This window comes from Leptodactylus fuscus, chromosome 8 (assembly GCF_031893055.1).
Source record: "Leptodactylus fuscus isolate aLepFus1 chromosome 8, aLepFus1.hap2, whole genome shotgun sequence".
Lineage (NCBI taxonomy): Eukaryota > Metazoa > Chordata > Amphibia > Anura > Leptodactylidae > Leptodactylus > Leptodactylus fuscus.
In genome coordinates, this window is record NC_134272.1 from 74,823,093 (window position 1) to 74,840,754 (window position 17,662).

At 43.2% G+C, this 17,662-nt stretch overlaps 1 protein-coding gene across 4 annotated transcripts in view; it reads right to left on the minus strand.

The window, feature by feature from the left end:
- Window positions 1–17,662, minus strand: part of LOC142216414 (sodium channel protein type 2 subunit alpha-like) — a 100,921-nt gene that overhangs the window by 13,253 nt on the left and 70,006 nt on the right. For 3 of the 4 annotated variants that reach the window (XM_075284221.1, XM_075284220.1, XM_075284218.1), the window contains 9 exons: window positions 14,778–14,913; window positions 12,698–12,852; window positions 10,836–11,009; window positions 8,790–8,912; window positions 8,110–8,391; window positions 6,407–6,460; window positions 5,905–6,046; window positions 4,126–4,226; window positions 2,982–3,252 (listed from right to left, as the gene is read on the minus strand). In XM_075284221.1, the coding sequence (XP_075140322.1) occupies window positions 2,982–3,252; window positions 4,126–4,226; window positions 5,905–6,046; window positions 6,407–6,460; window positions 8,110–8,391; window positions 8,790–8,912; window positions 10,836–11,009; window positions 12,698–12,852; window positions 14,778–14,913 (1,438 nt within the window). Of the gene's footprint in view, window positions 1–2,981; window positions 3,253–4,125; window positions 4,231–5,904; window positions 6,047–6,406; window positions 6,461–8,109; window positions 8,392–8,789; window positions 8,913–10,835; window positions 11,010–12,697; window positions 12,853–14,777; window positions 14,914–17,662 lie in introns of all 4 variants that reach the window. The other variant, XM_075284219.1, reaches the window with a different exon arrangement.

The following is a 17,662-nucleotide window of genomic DNA, read 5'->3' on the forward strand; positions in this document are numbered from 1 at the left end:
CAAACTGGGTTTTTTAGAGGCTCCCTCCACCATGAATTTGCCCAAACTGGGCTGTTTAGAGGCTCCCTCCACCATGAATTGGTCCAAACTGGGCTGGTTAGAGGCTCCCTCCACCATGAATTTCCCAAAACTTGGCTGTTTAGAGGCTCCCTCCACCATTAATTGGTCCAAACTGGGCTGGTTAGAGGCTCCCTCCACCATTAATTGGTCCAAACTGGGCTGGTTAGAGGCTCCCTCCACCATTAATTGGTCCAAACTGGGCTGGTTAGAGGCTCCCTCCACCATGAATTTCCCAAAACTTGGCTGTTTAGAGGCTCCCTCCACCATTAATTGGTCCAAACTGGGCTGGTTAGAGGCTCCCTCCACCATGAATTTGCCCAAACTGGGCTGTTTAGAGGCTCCCTCCACCATGAATTGGTCCAAACTGGGTTTTTTAGAGGCTCCCTCCACCATTAATTGGTCCAAACTGGGCTGGTTAGAGGCTCCCTCCACAATTAATTGGTCCAAACTGGGCTAATTAGAGGCTCCCTCCACCATGAATTGGTCCAAACTGGGTTTTTTAGAGGCTCCCTCCACCATGAATTTGCCCAAACTGGGCTGTTTAGAGGCTCCCTCCACCATGAATTGGTCCAAACTGGGCTGGTTAGAGGCTCCCTCCACCATGAATTGGTCCAAACTGGGGTGGTTAGAGGCTCCCTCCACCATTAATTGGTCCAAACTGGGCTGGTTAGAGGCTCCCTCCACCATTAATTGGTCCAAACTGGGCTGGTTAGAGGCTCCCTCCACCATGAATTTGCCCAAACTGGGGTGGTTAGAGGCTCCCTCCACCATTAATTGGTCCAAACTGGGCTGGTTAGAGGCTCCCTCCACAATTAATTGGTCCAAACTGGGCTAATTAGAGGCTCCCTCCACCATGAATTGGTCCAAACTGGGTTTTTTAGAGGCTCCCTCCACCATGAATTTGCCCAAACTGGGCTGTTTAGAGGCTCCCTCCACCATGAATTGGTCCAAACTGGGCTGGTTAGAGGCTCCCTCCACCATGAATTTCCCAAAACTTGGCTGTTTAGAGGCTCCCTCCACCATGAATTTGCCCAAACTGGGCTGTTTAGAGGCTCCCTCCACCATTAATTGGTCCAAACTGGGCTGGTTAGAGGCTCCCTCCACCATGAATTTGCCCAAACTGGGGTGGTTAGAGGCTCCCTCCACCATTAATTGGTCCAAACTGGGCTGGTTAGAGGCTCCCTCCACCATGAATTTCCCAAAACTTGGCTGTTTAGAGGCTCCCTCCACCATTAATTGGTCCAAACTGGGCTGGTTAGAGGCTCCCTCCACCATGAATTTGCCCAAACTGGGCTGTTTAGAGGCTCCCTCCACCATTAATTGGTCCAAACTGGGCTGGTTAGAGGCTCCCTCCACCATGAATTTGCCCAAACTGGGCTGTTTAGAGGCTCCCTCCACCATGAATTGGTCCAAACTGGGGTGGTTAGAGGCTCCCTCCACCATGAATTGGTCCAAACTGGGGTGGTTAGAGGCTCCCTCCACCATTAATTGGTCCAAACTGGGCTGGTTAGAGGCTCCCTCCACCTTGAATTTCCCAAAACTTGGCTGTTTAGAGGCTCCCTCCACCATTAATTGGTCCAAACTGGGCTGGTTAGAGGCTCCCTCCACCATGAATTTGCCCAAACTGGGCTGTTTAGAGGCTCCCTCCACCATGAATTTGCCCAAACTGGGCTGTTTAGAGGCTCCCTCCACCATGAATTGGTCCAAACTGGGCTGGTTAGAGGCTCCCTCCACCATGAATTTCCCAAAACTTGGCTGTTTAGAGGCTCCCTCCACCATTAATTGGTCCAAACTGGGCTGGTTAGAGGCTCCCTCCACCATGAATTTGCCCAAACTGGGGTGGTTAGAGGCTCCCTCCACCATTAATTGGTCCAAACTGGGCTGGTTAGAGGCTCCCTCCACCATTAATTGGTCCAAACTGGGCTAATTAGAGGCTCCCTCCACCATGAATTGGTCCAAACTGGGTTTTTTAGAGGCTCCCTCCACCATGAATTTGCCCAAACTGGGCTGTTTAGAGGCTCCCTCCACCATGAATTGGTCCAAACTGGGCTGGTTAGAGGCTCCCTCCACCATGAATTGGTCCAAACTGGGCTGGTTAGAGGCTCCCTCCACCATGAATTTCCCAAAACTTGGCTGTTTAGAGGCTCCCTCCACCATTAATTGGTCCAAACTGGGCTGGTTAGAGGCTCCCTCCACCATGAATTGGTCCAAACTGGGGTTTTTAGAGGCTCCCTCCACCATGAATTGGTCCAAACTGGGGTTTTTAGAGTCTCCCTCCACCATGAATTGGTCCAAACTGGGGTTTTTAGAGTCTCCCTCCACCATGAATTGGTCCAAACTGGGGTTTTTAGAGGCTCCCTCCACCATGAATTTGCCCAAACTCTGCTGGTTAGAGGCTCAATCCACCCTGATTTTCAAAACAAATGTTGGTGCCAACCTCAACTTACTACAAGGGCCAAATTCACTGCTGGTGACAAGCTCTCCTCACTGCAAGTGCCAAATACACATGTTTCAAGGTGTTTTCCTACTGTCAGAGAGGTGGTATTGAGTGTGTAAAGTGTGTAGTTGTTAGGCTGTGATGTTGGGGTAATAGAGGGTCTTTGGTGTGTTAGATGCCCCCAGACATGCTTCCCCTGCTGTCCCAGTGTCATTCCAGAGGTGTTGGCATCATTTCCTGGGGTGTCATAGTGGACTTGGTGACCCTCCAGACACGGATTTGGGTTTCCCCCTTAACGAGTATCTGTTCCCCATAGACTATAATGGGGTTCGAAACCCGTTCGAACACACGAACATTGAGCGGCTGTTCGAATCGAATTTCGAACCTCGAACATTTTAGTGTTCGCTCATCTCTAATAGTGACCATGATACTCGGGCTGACATATCTAGTCAATCCAAGCAGAGAATCCAAGTCATTGACTTACCTACAATGGAGATGATCACCACAACCAAATCAAATATATTCCATCCATTGGTGAAATAATAATGGCGCAAGGAGAAGAGTTTGAGAAGGAATTCTCCAGTAAAGAGCACAATGAAGACCATATTAATCCAGTACAAGTTGTTCTCCATGTCTTTAGACTGGTCATCGGTTTCGATCATCATCGTTACCATGTTAAGGAATATGAGACACATGACGGTGATATCAAATATTTGGTTTGTAACTATGTCAAATACAAATCCCTGTAAAACATTCTGTGGGGATAAAATAGAAGAGAAGGTAGTCAGGAGTCCACCGAGTCAATACCAGGATCTACAATCTTTGCACAGAATGGAAGAGCAGTGGCAACTGAGCAGAGGGGAATGGCAACCAAAGTCCCATAGTGGCCTCCACACAGTATAATGTCCTCATCACACACTATATAATGCCCATACAGTTTTATTTACAAATTTTCAAAAAATTTTGAGGGTTCGCCACCAACGAACCCTTTATTCCAACCCCATAATATGAGTGGAGGTCCAGGGGGTGAGTGAATAGTATTACTCACCTTTCCTGGGCTCCACTGACTCCGGTTTTCTAGCCGCTTCTAATCATAGAGATATCATGAATGACAACAGAGACCGATGAGAATTCAGAATTTATGTCTGCGTCTTGACGCAAAACTAAACTATGACATAACGTCACGTGCATTACAACACTATCATTTCGCCTCATGACACTGACATAACCGCTAAGGTCCAATCACAGGACTCAGTAGTCTCTGTGTTTCATTCATGACGTCTCTAAGACCAGAAAAGACTTGAGGATCTGTTCCAGAGCCCAGGAAAGTGTTTCATTTCGGACTTGCACAAGATTGTTGGGCAAACCTCACGCAACAAATTTTGCGACACCTCCCCTAGACCTATATCTATTATACCCTGGGGTCTGATGAGGCTCCAGAGTATAATAATTTCACATGTATATTTATGTATATTTATATTCATGTATTTTTCTGTATATTTCATGATCCTTCCATTCAGGACACTGACACTTTTTGTACGAGGACCATTTTTTCCCGAGGTGTGTGATAATTTCATATCTATGACATTGGTCATAAGCAGATGAATGTTGTGTGAATACAATCTAACCTTAGGTCGTGGGATTGGCTTTTGTGGTTTCTTGGATCCAAGTTTCTTCATTGCATTGTAATACTTCTTCTGTTCCTCTGTCATAAAGATGTCTTGTCCTCCTAGGTAAGATATTAAAACCAACATAAATCTAAGTATCGACATTGTTTCACCACTTTACTAAAGTGCAATCTCCACGAGATCTTCCCATAAATGTTGAAATCTTTTGGATTCCACCTCTTGTGGGAGAAAAGGGGTCACTTGACTCCAATTCCCCCAGCACAGTTGGCCATATCCAGCTGCAGACTGAGCTGAGAGGCAGCTATGCATGAACCCGGCTGTAACGTCTCTGCCTGTTCGGGTCTCCGCACCACCTTCCTCTAGCACACTGCAGCGCAGGAGATGAGTTCAGTTTGATTCTTTGCTTAGTGTTTTTCGTTGCACTGTGTGAACTCTGCTCTATCTCTGTAATTGAATTTCCACCACACCCATCGCCTGCACCTTGTTTCCCTCTGTTCATCAAATGGTTAATTCTAGTCTTGCCTGTGCGGTTGACAGACTGTCTTCCAATCAAGCCTAGGGCGGGTCTTGGGCTTCCTATATACAGGCCATCAGCCCACATAGCTTGCTGGCTATTGTGGCTCTGTCCTTAGACGTTGTTCTTGCTAGCTTCTCTTTTTGCTTCTATTGTATTACTGACCTCTGACCCTTGGCTTCCCTTGTGACTATTCTCATGGATTATAATTCTGTACTGTATTTCTTGACTAGCTGACCCCACCCTTTGTTGTTGTTTGTCTGTGTTCTGTGTCATGACATATATCTAGGAAGGGCTTGTCGACCAGTTCTCTTCTGCCGCCTATGGCAGTGAGGCAAGCAGGTAGGGGCAGCGGTGTGTTCAAGCTTAGGGCTCACTGTCTTGTTGTTCCCCTCCCCCCAGGGTTCCAGCAGCTACTGGGAGTTGCTCCTCTAACAATTCCCTTACACGGGCTTTCTATATTCTGTAGAAGTTACAGAAGGAACTGAGAATGTCATTTCTCAATTAAAGGATTTCCAGAAATTTCCAGGCAAGTGGCCTTTACTAACGACTTATCCTCAATAAGGCGAGCCTTATTGCTGGTCACATGACACAGCTGAACACCAGATTACCATCACTGTAATTTACATTATGTAACTTTTTAATTGTTTGGCCGGAGTTCCACTTAAGGTTATGACTCTGCACTATAGCAAATGGAATCCATATGTTACAGTAGGGTATAAAGACCATCTTGTCCTTACCCTACAACCCCTTTAGATATATTTGCTAATAAGTCAAATCATGAAATATTTCATTAAAAGTACAAATGTAAGAAACCTGCCACCATCTCCAAGTCCAGCTCTTATTTCACTGCAACTGGAAATTTTTCTATCAACCCCACCCTTCCAGAACAAACAGTGCAGTTAGTTTTGGTGCCTGGTATGCTAACTAGATTCTATAATAACATGCGTAGTGTCAGGCAGAAGCAGGTAAGGGGGTGTAATTCTGAGCAAAGATGCTGACATTGCTGTCAGACACTCCCCATCTGACAGTAGAGAGTCTATAAATAACTGTATCGATTGCTCAGGAAGGGTGGGGGCTAGAGAGAAAAATTCTGGGAAGTGCACTACTTAACAGGTGCTAAGACCTGTTGGTGGTGAGGAGTTGTAAGGTCCTCTTTACAACTTGACACACATATATCATACATCTGTCACATATAGATCACACATATATCATACATGTATATCATACATATAGCACAACATTCCTATTATGACAAGTAATACTTATCTTCTTTTTCTGCTGATTGAAATTATCTATAATGACACCAATGAAGAGGTTCAAGGTGAAGAAGGACCCAAATATAATGAAGATTACAAAGTATATATACATTAAGCAATTCCACTCATAACTGGGTTGCTCATCTTTCTATGTGAAAAAAAATAGAAGAACAAATAGTTAATACACTGAACAGGGTACAAGAAATAGCTTGGTATAAACTCATAGCAAGAATTAAGGGGAACCTGTCATGTCACACGTGCGGGGTTGTTGTTGTTTTTGCAGTATAAAGTAAGGGGACTGGATCCGACTGATATTTGGATTTGTGAGAAAAGATTCATGTAGGAGGCGCTACATGTGACCGACAGCTCTCCCTCCAATGAGTATAGGGACTTAAATAGGTTCATTCAAAATATGATTATTAGAAACTAAATACATACAATAGCTCAAAATATCACAAAAAATATCAAAGTAGCCTGACAAGAGCAGAATAAAAATAATGATACCCACCAGTCGGGCATCAACAGCAGCATACATGATAGGCATCCAGCCTTTAAATGTGGCCTTTGGAAAAAGAAATAATGTAAACATTAATTTTAGGTCACCAAATTGATAGAGTAAAATAGAATAACATATATAATAGACATACAGTATATATTATACACTGTAGTGCTAAAGATCAAGAATAATACTAATGTAACTGTATAGAAGTGCTATACTCAGGGGCTGATTTATTAATTGGAATTAGAGAGGGGTAGAGCCCTCAAGATCAGTTTTGTTTTGGGTTCCAATGGTTCAGTCCAATCTTTGTCATAAGACAAATATGTCAGAATGAAAGAATGTTTAAAAACATAATGTATGACACTGTCAGGACTCCTAGGACTATATATCTATAAAACATAGTGTACGACACTGTCAGGGCTCCTAGGACTATATATCTATAAAACATAGTGTATGACACTGTCAGGGCTCCTAGGACTATATATCTATAATACATAGTGTATAACAGTGTCATGACTCCTAGGACTATATATCTATAATATATAGTATATGGCACTGTCAGGGCTCCTAGGACTATACATCTATAATACATAGTATATGGCACTGTCAGGGCTCCTAGGACTATACATCTATAATACATAGTATATAGCACTGTCAGGACTCCTAGGACTATATATCTATAATACATAGTGTATGACACTGTCAGGGCTCCTAGGACTATACATCTATAATACATAGTATATGGCACTGTCAGGGCTCCTAGGACTATATATCTATAATACATAGTGTATGACACTATCAGGGCTCCTAGGACTATATTTCTATAAAACATAGTGTACGACACTGTCAGGGCTCCTAGGACTATATTTCTATAAAACATAGTGTATGACACTGTCAGGACTCCTAGGACTATATATCTATAAAACATAGTGTATGACACTGTCAGGACTTCTAGGACTATATATCTATAAACATAGTGTATGACACTGTCAGGGCTCCTAGGACTATATATCTATAAAACATAGTGTATGACACTGTCAGGACTTCTAGGACTATATATCTATAAACATAGTGTATGACACTGTCAGGACTTCTAGGACTATATATCTATAAACATAGTGTATGACACTGCCAGGAATCCTAGGACTATATATCTATAAAACATAGTGTATGACACTGCCAGGAATCCTAGGACTATATATCTATAAAACATAGTGTATGACACTGTCAGGGCTCCTAGGACTGTATATCTATAAAACATAGTGTACGACACTGTCAGGGCTCCTAGGACTATATCTATAGAATATAGTGTATGACACTGTCAGGGCTCCTAGGACTATATATGTATAGAACATAGTGTATGACATTGTCAGGGCTCTTATGACTCTATATCTCTACATTATAGTGCATGGCACTGTCATGACTCCTAGAAATCCACCTATCCAATTTCTAGCTCTAATGCTTGCGGAATAAGGAATCCATTGAAGTCAATGGGAGGCTTTTTTTTCCCCTGTGGATTCTGACACGGATTTAGCATCAAAATCAGCACCAAAAAACTCAGTGTGAATGGACAGTAACTGTTTCAGTTGGACAAAGGGATTGTGCTCAGGCTGTTCCTACACATTAGATTTTAGGGAACCTTCATGTGGCTGTCCAAATGATGATGGGAGAAACTGTTGATTTTCAAACCAGAACAATTTGCCACTACTTACCACCTGCAGTAAAGCGAGGTATCCCGCCCCGACATTATCAAAGTTCACCTTCACATTCTGCCATATAGCACTCTTGTTTTCGGCTTCCAGTTGCCTACAAGTTGTTCCATTATTAACTTCAGAGATTGAGAAATCTTTACCCGTGATAGTATTAGTACAGTGATAAAATCTTCCTGCAAATAGATTTACTCCCATTATGCTGAAAATCAACCAAAATATAAGGCAGACCAGCAGCACGTTCATGATAGATGGAATCGCCCCCACCAGCGCATTCACAACCACCTACAAGGTCCAAAAAGGTAAAATCAATCGATACGTTCATTAAATACTATGTAATTATCCAAATTTTTATTTTCTTAAAGGGATCCTATGATTGGATACCCTTTTTTCTCCATAACATGTAGGAATAGCCTTAAGAAAAAAAGGGTATCCAATGATAGGATCCCTTTAACTGTATGCTGAGTGGCCATATGTAGATAATATGGGGGAGTCTCGGGTCTCCTATTAAGAGCATAAAGGGCAATCCAGAGGCAGCCGGTGATATCAGCTCATCCCCGGGGGGTCCAATTATAGGGTTTCCCCAAGATCAGCTCATTTTTGGAGAACTTATTATGTTGTACATAGTTGTCATCCCTTAATAAATCCCATTATGGAATGGCCATGGTATGTAAATGACTTACCCTCATTCCTTCAAAGCGTGACAATGCCCTCAGAGGTCTCAAAGCCCTTAATGTTCTTAGTGACTTAATGGCCGTAATATCGGAGTACCCCAACTCAGTGGCTATAAGGCTAACCAAAGATATCTGAGAAAGACACAGAGACAATAGTTGTAAGCTTAAGGTCCTGTATCAAAAAATAGGAAAAGTTTTTTGATGATTTCTACCAGTAACGACAGACTTCATGGGGGGAATGTGGGGAATGCCTAGGGGAGCCAGAAGGGCAATGTCAGTCCAGTATTGAAACCCATTTAGTTAGCCCTTAGATCCAGGTTACAGAACCCAAGCCCATATCTTGGCATTTCAAAGATTGGCTAAATGTGGGCAACACATTCTCCCTATAGGAGGTTACCTATCATTTTGATACTCAAAATTTTTAGACTGACTGTTATTGTATGGTTACCATACAGGAGACAGCCATTATCCATGGTATAGACCAGGGGTGCCCAATACGTTGATCGCGATCTACTGGTCGATCGCAAAGGACATATGGGTCGATCGCGGGGTGCAGCCAGGGATCCCCGGTGTCTGCTTGTTCACAGTGCAGGCTGAGAACAAGCACTCTGGACACTTGCAGGCCGGGCAGCAGCAGCTCCGGGGAATAACACGCTCCCCCCTCTTAGGAATGGAGGGAGCCGGGGTGCTGCTTCTTCACAGCGCAGGCTGAGAGTTATCTACAGACACTGGCAGGTGAGGCTGCCACAGCCCCAGCCTGCGAGTGTCCAGAGATCTCTCCAGAGATAACTCTCAGCCTGCGCTGTGAAAAAGCAGACACCGGGGATCCCTGGCCAGCCACAGAACGCCGCTGTCTCCTGCTCTCACGCTCCACGTCGATCCCGCCCACAAGCCCGGCCCCGCCCACAGGCCCGCCATGGTCCCGCCCACAAGAAGAGGGTAGTAGATTTTTTGCCTTGGTCAGTTTAGGAAGTAGTTCACATGCTGAAGAAGTGTGAGCTCATGATATCGTTCCTCAGCAGTTATTCTAACATAAGCCGCCCCAAATAATACAAATAATTACATTATTGAACTTTAGTGCAAAAGTTTAGCTTTGGCTCCCATTTTAGCAGCAATTATACTTTCCTTTTCTTTTGTATCTATGCACATGAACGTCCCATCATTCAAATCCCTGTCAGCGCCTCCTCCCTCCATTAAACGTGCCCCTCCACAAAATTCCTCCTTCACTACATGCTGCTGACAAACTACTATATTTGTCAGTAAATTATCAATATGGTCCTTTCTGACAGTGGAAGGTTGTGTATCATAAATCTTCTTCCCCTATTTCACTCCAGTGCACCAGAGATGATAAATTTATGATGCACAGGCGGTCAGCCATCAAGGGAGATCAGGACACATGGCATACATCTCTCCAATCACTCCATACTCTCATTGTTTTGTATAGGAGGATGGGGGATAAGGAATTAGAAAACTAACTATAGATATTTGCTGGACATAAAGGAGGGACTTTCTGTAATATGGATTTCCTGCGTTCCCTTCACTATTGCATTGACATTTGTTAAGCTCATATTTATACAGTAATATACAGTAAAGTATAGCATACAATGTGAGATTATACGGTGCAGGACTAGAGAGAACTATACAGTAAAGGAATATACAGTGCAGGACTGTGCAAAAGTGTACAGATCTATATAGTGCAGGACTGCACAGTATAGGACTATACAGAACTATACAGTGCAGTACTATACAATGTGGGACTATACAGAACTATACAGTTTTATACAGCATTATACAGTGTGGGACTATACAGAAGTATACAGTACAGGACTATACTGCACTGTAGGGTTCTGTATAGTCCTATATGGTGTAGTCCTGCACTCTATAGTTCTGTATAGTTTTGCACAGTCATGTATTGTATATTCTTTTACTGTATATTAAAGTGTAGGACTATGCAGAACTATACAGTGCTGGACTATACAGTGTAGAAATATACAAGACAATATAGGACATGACTAAACAGTATAGGATGATAGTTAAAGAAAACTGAAATCTTACATCTACTATGACAAAATCTAGGCAGCACCAGGCATTAGTAAAATAGGCTACAAATCCATAGGCCACCCATTTCAGAAGCATTTCGGAGATAAAGATGTAAGTGAAGAGCTTGTCAGCATAATCCAGGACAGTTTTGACGGTTTTACGATTTTCTATGTAAATATCTTCAAATGCCTGAAAACACAAGTTACAGAGTATATGAGACCTAAAGAGGCTAAATATGAGACTACATAATAATACTGTACAATGAGACTACATAATGAGACTATACATCGTATATACTCGAGTATAAGCCGAATTTTTCAACACAGTTTTTGTGCTGAAAAAGCCCCCCTTGGCTTATACTCGAGTCAGCAAAAAAAAAAAAAAATTTAGGAAGGGGGGGGTCTATGACCAGCTGCAATATCAATGTAGAAAATGACTGTGATACACATACACATTAGGTATCTCTGTGTCTGACAGTGCCCGGTCTACTGAATATAGAGGATCTGCAGTGCTCCTCTTCCGTCAGAAAGGGGTTAATAGGAGCACTGCAGATCCCCTATATTCAGCCAGGCTGAGTTCCAATTGGGGGAAAAAAACCCAGTCCTCAAGCTCAGGGAAAGGGCAGACAGACAACCAAACCACCCCCTCCCCTTCCCCAGCACCCAGCATCTACTGCACCCAAAACTACAACCATTTTAATTTTTGAAATTTTCCAGTAGCCGCTGCATTTCCCCCCCTCGACTTATACTCGAGTCAATAAGTTTTCCCAGTTTTTTGTGGTAAAATTAGGGGCCTCGGCTTATATTTGGGTTGGCTTATACTCGAGTATATACGGTAATACTGTATAATGTGACTATATAATGAAACTAGGGTATATAATAATAAGACTATATAATACTACTGTATAATGTGACTATATAATAATACTGTGTAATGAGATTATATAATGAAGCTATATAATAAGACTATATAATAATACCGTATAATGAGACTATATAATACTATACTACTGTATAACAATATTATATAATGAGGCTATATAATACTACTGTATAATGAGACTATATAATACTATACTACTGTATAACAATACTATATAATGAGGCTATATAATACTACTGTATAATGAGACTATATAATACTACTGTATAATGAGACTATATAATACTATACTACTGTATAACAATACTATATAATGAGGCTATATAATACTACTGTATAATGAGACTATATAATACTATACTACTGTATAACAATACTATATAATGAGGCTATATAATACTACTGTATAATGAGACTATATAATACTATACTACTGTATAACAATACTATATAATGAGGCTATATATTCCTATTGTATAATAAGTCTATATAACAACAGTGTATAACAAGACTATATAATAATAATTAACATAATAATTCAGTGGAAACACATTGAGTTTTCTACATCCCCTTCCAATAATCACAGCTATCACTACTTGCCCCATAGGTCTCAGTGAAATGCCCCCTTTGTTGTCGGGCCCCATAGCCAGGATAGTTCTATATTGACCAAAGTTTACTTCAGTATAAGCTGTAGGGGCTGTACTCCTCGTAGCCCTATACTGTGGTCATATTATGGTCATGTGACAATAGCTTATATTGTATTCTATATATACATGTTTTTTACAACCCTGCAGATAATACAGAGACGTAAAAGTACAATTCAGCATAATTTCAAGACAAAACATATAAAACATTCGGATAATAAGGTCAGACGGCAGAAAAATGTCAGGTTCATAACCTTAACCTTTTCATTCTGGAATTTAAGAAGCCATGTTAAAAATAATGAAATAATCGTGATCCCGCTGTGTGACTGCAATGAGAAGTGTCGCACTCACCAGGGCTCCGCTGCTAAGTAGGATCATGAGGATTATAAAGGATTCGAACCAGCTGTGCTCCACAATAAGGTAGCAGGTCTTCCGCAGATTCCACCAGATTTTTCCTCTTCCCTCCTGTACATTTACTTGGCAGCACGCGGAGGACTTCACACAGCCTGGAGGAAGTGAGAAGAAAGTATTCAGCACATTACAATGTAACAAACACTTCTGAAATATTGTCTTTTGCTTATAAAAAAATTAATGAATTTCAATCATTTTTTTAGTGTATTTTTTATAAATTCCCCCAAAATGCCACCTGATCACACTAAAGACTTCAATGTAAGAAATGGCTGCACAATGATAACTGTTTTTGTGTAAAATGTGGCTGAAATTTTTTGAGCCAAAGCCACATGGATCCAGCAGGAAGGAGATGTATAAAAAGCAGAAGAATATTTAAAATTTCTAAAACCCGTGTGTGTTTTTTTTCTCCAAAAACTCCACATAAAATCATCCTTTGGGTGAAGAATTTGGTGTGGAATTTCGGCACTGAAAAAAAAAGCCTCCCATTGACTTCAATGGGTTCTGCTAGCTTTTTATTCCATGTGGATTTTCCATCTCCCATTGAGTAAGTTGGTTTTTGCAGGCAGAATCTGCCTGAAGGAGGTTTTTTTTAAAGCTAGCGGAGCCCATAGAACTCTATGGGGAGGCGTTTTTTTCCACGAGGATTCTGACACAGATTCAGCACCAAAATTCTCACCAAAAAACTCCATGTGAATGGACCCTTAGCGTCAGTGCACAGGGAGTTTTTTGGCGCTGATTTTGGCGCTGAATCTGCCTCAAAATCAGCCTCCAAAAAGCCTCACTATAGAGTTCTTTTGGGAGGCTTTTTTGGAGGCTGATTTTGAGGCAGATTCACCGTCAAAATCAGTGCCAAAAAACTCCCTTTGCACTGACCCTTAGGCCGGGTTTACACAGGAATTTTTTGGACCAGATTTTGACGCCTCAGAATCTGGTCCAAAAATCAGCTGGATGCTGGTGCAGTGCATGCAGTGCACCGGCATCCAGTTGCGGCATTCTGCTCCAGATTAGGCCCAAATGAATGGGCCTAGATGGGAGGGAGTGTCGCGAGGCGTCCGCGGATGAATCCACCTGAAGAAAGGGCAGGTCGCATCTTTTTCAGTTTGTTCCCACTCGCGGAAAAAGGAAATGACAGGCTCTCATGGATTTCAATGGGAGGCGGTTTTTTGAGCCGGATTTTGACACGGAATCAAATTCCGGCCCAAAAAAACCTGTCTGAAGCCGGCCTTAGGTCGGGGCCCCAGGTTGTGAAAATGCAGCGTTTTGGCCATGGTGGAAACAATGCGGCAAAAAATGCTGCATTTTACGTTACCTGCAAAGTGGATGGGTTTTTGGCTACTCCATTGTTCAGGGGGCACAGTGGCACTCAAATGAGGTCTGCCATTTAACATTTTGTATTTGTTGTCAGGGTCTCTTTAAACAATACATTGCATGTCCCGATAACTTTGCTTTGGGTAAGGATACATATAGTGGGGCATATTTATCAATAGAAGTCCAATAGTTTTCTGTCTACATTTTAGCCAAAATTTATGAACATATTTATGAACAGTGTGCGCCAGAAAGAACAGAAAACGACAACAGGCTCAAAAATCTGCCCCTGTAGACCTTACAACACAAGTGTAAACTTTTTTGAATTTACGATAATTTACTTTGTGCGCCATAAATTCCCATCGGGCGCAACATATTTGTCTCCAGTAAGTGAGGTGATTTGCGTCTGCTCATGTTGTGCCAAAATTTGTAGACTTTTTTCTCATGGTGAAGTATGACACTTGATATTAGAGTCAGAATTTTGGACCTTCTAGAACCACTCCAGATTTATGAAGGTCTGCCCGACAGATTCAGAACAAGGTGCGACCCTATTGTGTCTTTACCCTATTAAAACTCTACGAGAGCTGCATGGAGTGTAAGACAACTGAGCGCTCATTGGCTTGGTGCAGTTGTCTTAGGATCATTCATCCTTCCCTTAATAAGAGACAAACATTGAGCAGAAGGAACATTTAACAACATTTGATAGGAAGTATACCATCTGTAAAGCAAGGCTCCGGATCAAGAGCCTCCTCATAGTCAAAGCCGAAGAACTCATCTTCTCTCTCCATCCCTGGTAGTCTTATCTCTACTGTGCTGCCCTCCGAGGAACTGGAACTAGAAGGTTTGTCCTTCTGCAATAAAATCCATCAGTTATAGAATATTATACACTAATACAAACATTAAATATTGTGTTCTTATTGTACTTTCTACTATAGACTAGGTATTCCAAGAAAACATGATCTACAGTATGCCCCATATACACTCCTTCTGCTTAGTGTAAACACCTTGGAGTAAGGTCATCTGTTCTAGAGATAGGTGCAAAGGTTTTTACTTCCTCATGGTCTCTTAGTAATGGTTATTTCTTATCTGACAACTTCATCATTAAATAATCTGTCTTGACAACAACAACCCTTTTGAAATAGAAGCTGATCCAGCAGTCAGCTGATCACCGTGGGCCTAGCTTAATTAACCGACGACGATCAGATGATATTGCTTGTAGATGCCCCAAAGTCATGTCTGCCCAAATGATGCTCCACAATATCGTCTCTCCATTCCTGTTCTAAGATGAAGGTCCCAAGCAGGTGACACCACTTTATGAAGTCTATGGGGCAAATTCATCATTCCCTCCATTCCAGAAAACTGGTATAGAGAGATACTAAGGTGCACGTCTGGTGAAAGGCCCTTTCTTATGTCAAATGTGCACCTCACGCCTCCATCAGAGCCCAGCCGCCATATTGTAAGAATGTGGGCAATACGGGAATCGGTGAAGGCATCTGCTGCTTTGGTCTGACTCATTTATTACAATAAAGCTGCAGCCTCTTTGTAAACATCTCGGCCCCCGCACCAGCCTTGATAAATTTTGCCACACAGAAATACCATGCACAGATAGTTTCAATGGTGCCCTAGATCCTTCATTGTAGGGATCAATGGGGATTCAGTTTCCTAAAAACATTGCTATATTTCTAAAAACTTTTTTCATTTAGCTTTTCCCTTTGGAAGAGGAGTCCTGGAAGGGATGATATGGCCCCCACAGATATAACCCTGATCTCAGCACCATCCAGTCTGTCTGGGATGACAAGAAGAGAAAGAAGCATTGGAGCAAGTCTATACATTTTTGGTATATTAAAAAAGAAAAGAGATATTTTCAGATGTGGCGGTGATAAAGAACAATGTGCAGTGTCCTACTAAATATAAGAGGACATGGAGTATTTAATGCTCTAATATTAGTATTTGTAGAGAGATATTGCTGGAAACAAAAATCCTTCTGAGAGTCATGTAGAAGTATTGGGAACAATTCCAGTAAGATCCCCCAGGTTGGAATTCCAAGTAAGAGCCAGAGCAGAAGTACAAAAAGGACAGGAAAACAACATGATCTTTTTGCTCCTAGGCGGAGTAGGGGTTAAGGGGACGTGCTCCAATTCTAGACTGGTGACACGGACAAGAGGACGTCCTCTACACCTAGACTGGTGACAGTGTCATGGGGACATTCTCTACACCTAGACTGGTGAGACTGACAAGGGGACGTCCTCTATACCTATACCGGTGACACTGACATGGGGAGGTCCTCTATACCTAGACTGGTGAAAGTGTCAAGGGGACATTCTCTACACCTAGACTGGTGACACTGACATGGGGAGGTCCTCTATACCTAGACTGGTGAAAGTGTCAAGGGGACATTCTCTACACCTAGACTGGTGACAGCTAAAAGGGGACATCCTCTACTCCTAGACTGGTGACACTGACACAGGGACATCTTCTACATCTCGTCTGGTGACAGTGTCAAGGGGACATCCTCTACACCTAGACTGGTGACAGTGAAAATGGGATGTCCTCTACACCTAGACTGGTAACAGCTACAAGGGTATGTCCTCTACATGTAGAATGGTGACAGCTACAAGGGAACATCCTCTACTCCTAGACTGGTGTCACTGACACGGGGACGTCCTCTACACTTAGACTGGTGACAGTGAAAAGGGGATGTCTTCTACACCTCATCTGCTGAAAGATACAAGAGGACATCCTCTACACCAGGCATGTCAAACATGCGGCCCGCGGGCCGCATGCGGCCCTTTACAGGCATATCTGCGGCCCGCACAAAAGTCTCAAACTTTGTCTCTAAGAGACAAAGTTTGAGACTTGTGCGGGCCGCAGAGGTGCAATACTCTCGCGGCTACTCGCTGCTACACGCTGCTGTGTAGACGTGTGTGACGTGATGACGTCACATCGCGTCTAAATCTTCAGGCGGAAGCCGCGCGGGTTGAGCCGCGCGGCTTCCGCCCCCGGCAGCACTCTCCTATGTCGGCTCATTCATTTGAGCCGACAGCGGAGGGGAAAGACGCGACCGCGATGGTCGCGGCAGGCGGGAGAGAGAGAGAGTGCGGTGGGGGAGCGAGGACTCGGAGTCGTCGGAGAAGGTAAGTGTAATTTGTGTACGCATAGAGGTGGGACGTGAAACTGAGGGCAGATGAAGGAGGGGGCGGCATGACACTGGGGGCAGAGATGTGGGGACATGAATCTGGGGGCAGAGATGGAGGGGACATGAATCTGGGGGCAGAGATGGAGAGGACATGAATCTGGGGGCAGAGATGGAGAGGACATGAATCTGGGGGCAGAGATGGAGGGGACATGAATCTGGGGGCAGAGATGAGGGGACATGAATCTGGGGGCAGAGATGGGGGTACATGAATCTGGGGGAAGAGATGGAGAGGACATGAATCTGGGGGCAGAGATGGAGAGGACATGAATCTGGGGGCAGAGATGGAGGGGACATGAATCTGGGGGCAGAGATGGAGGGGACATGAATCTGGGGGCAGAGATGAGGGGACATGAATCTGGGGGCAGAGATGGAGAGGACATGAATCTGGCGGCAGAGATGGAGAG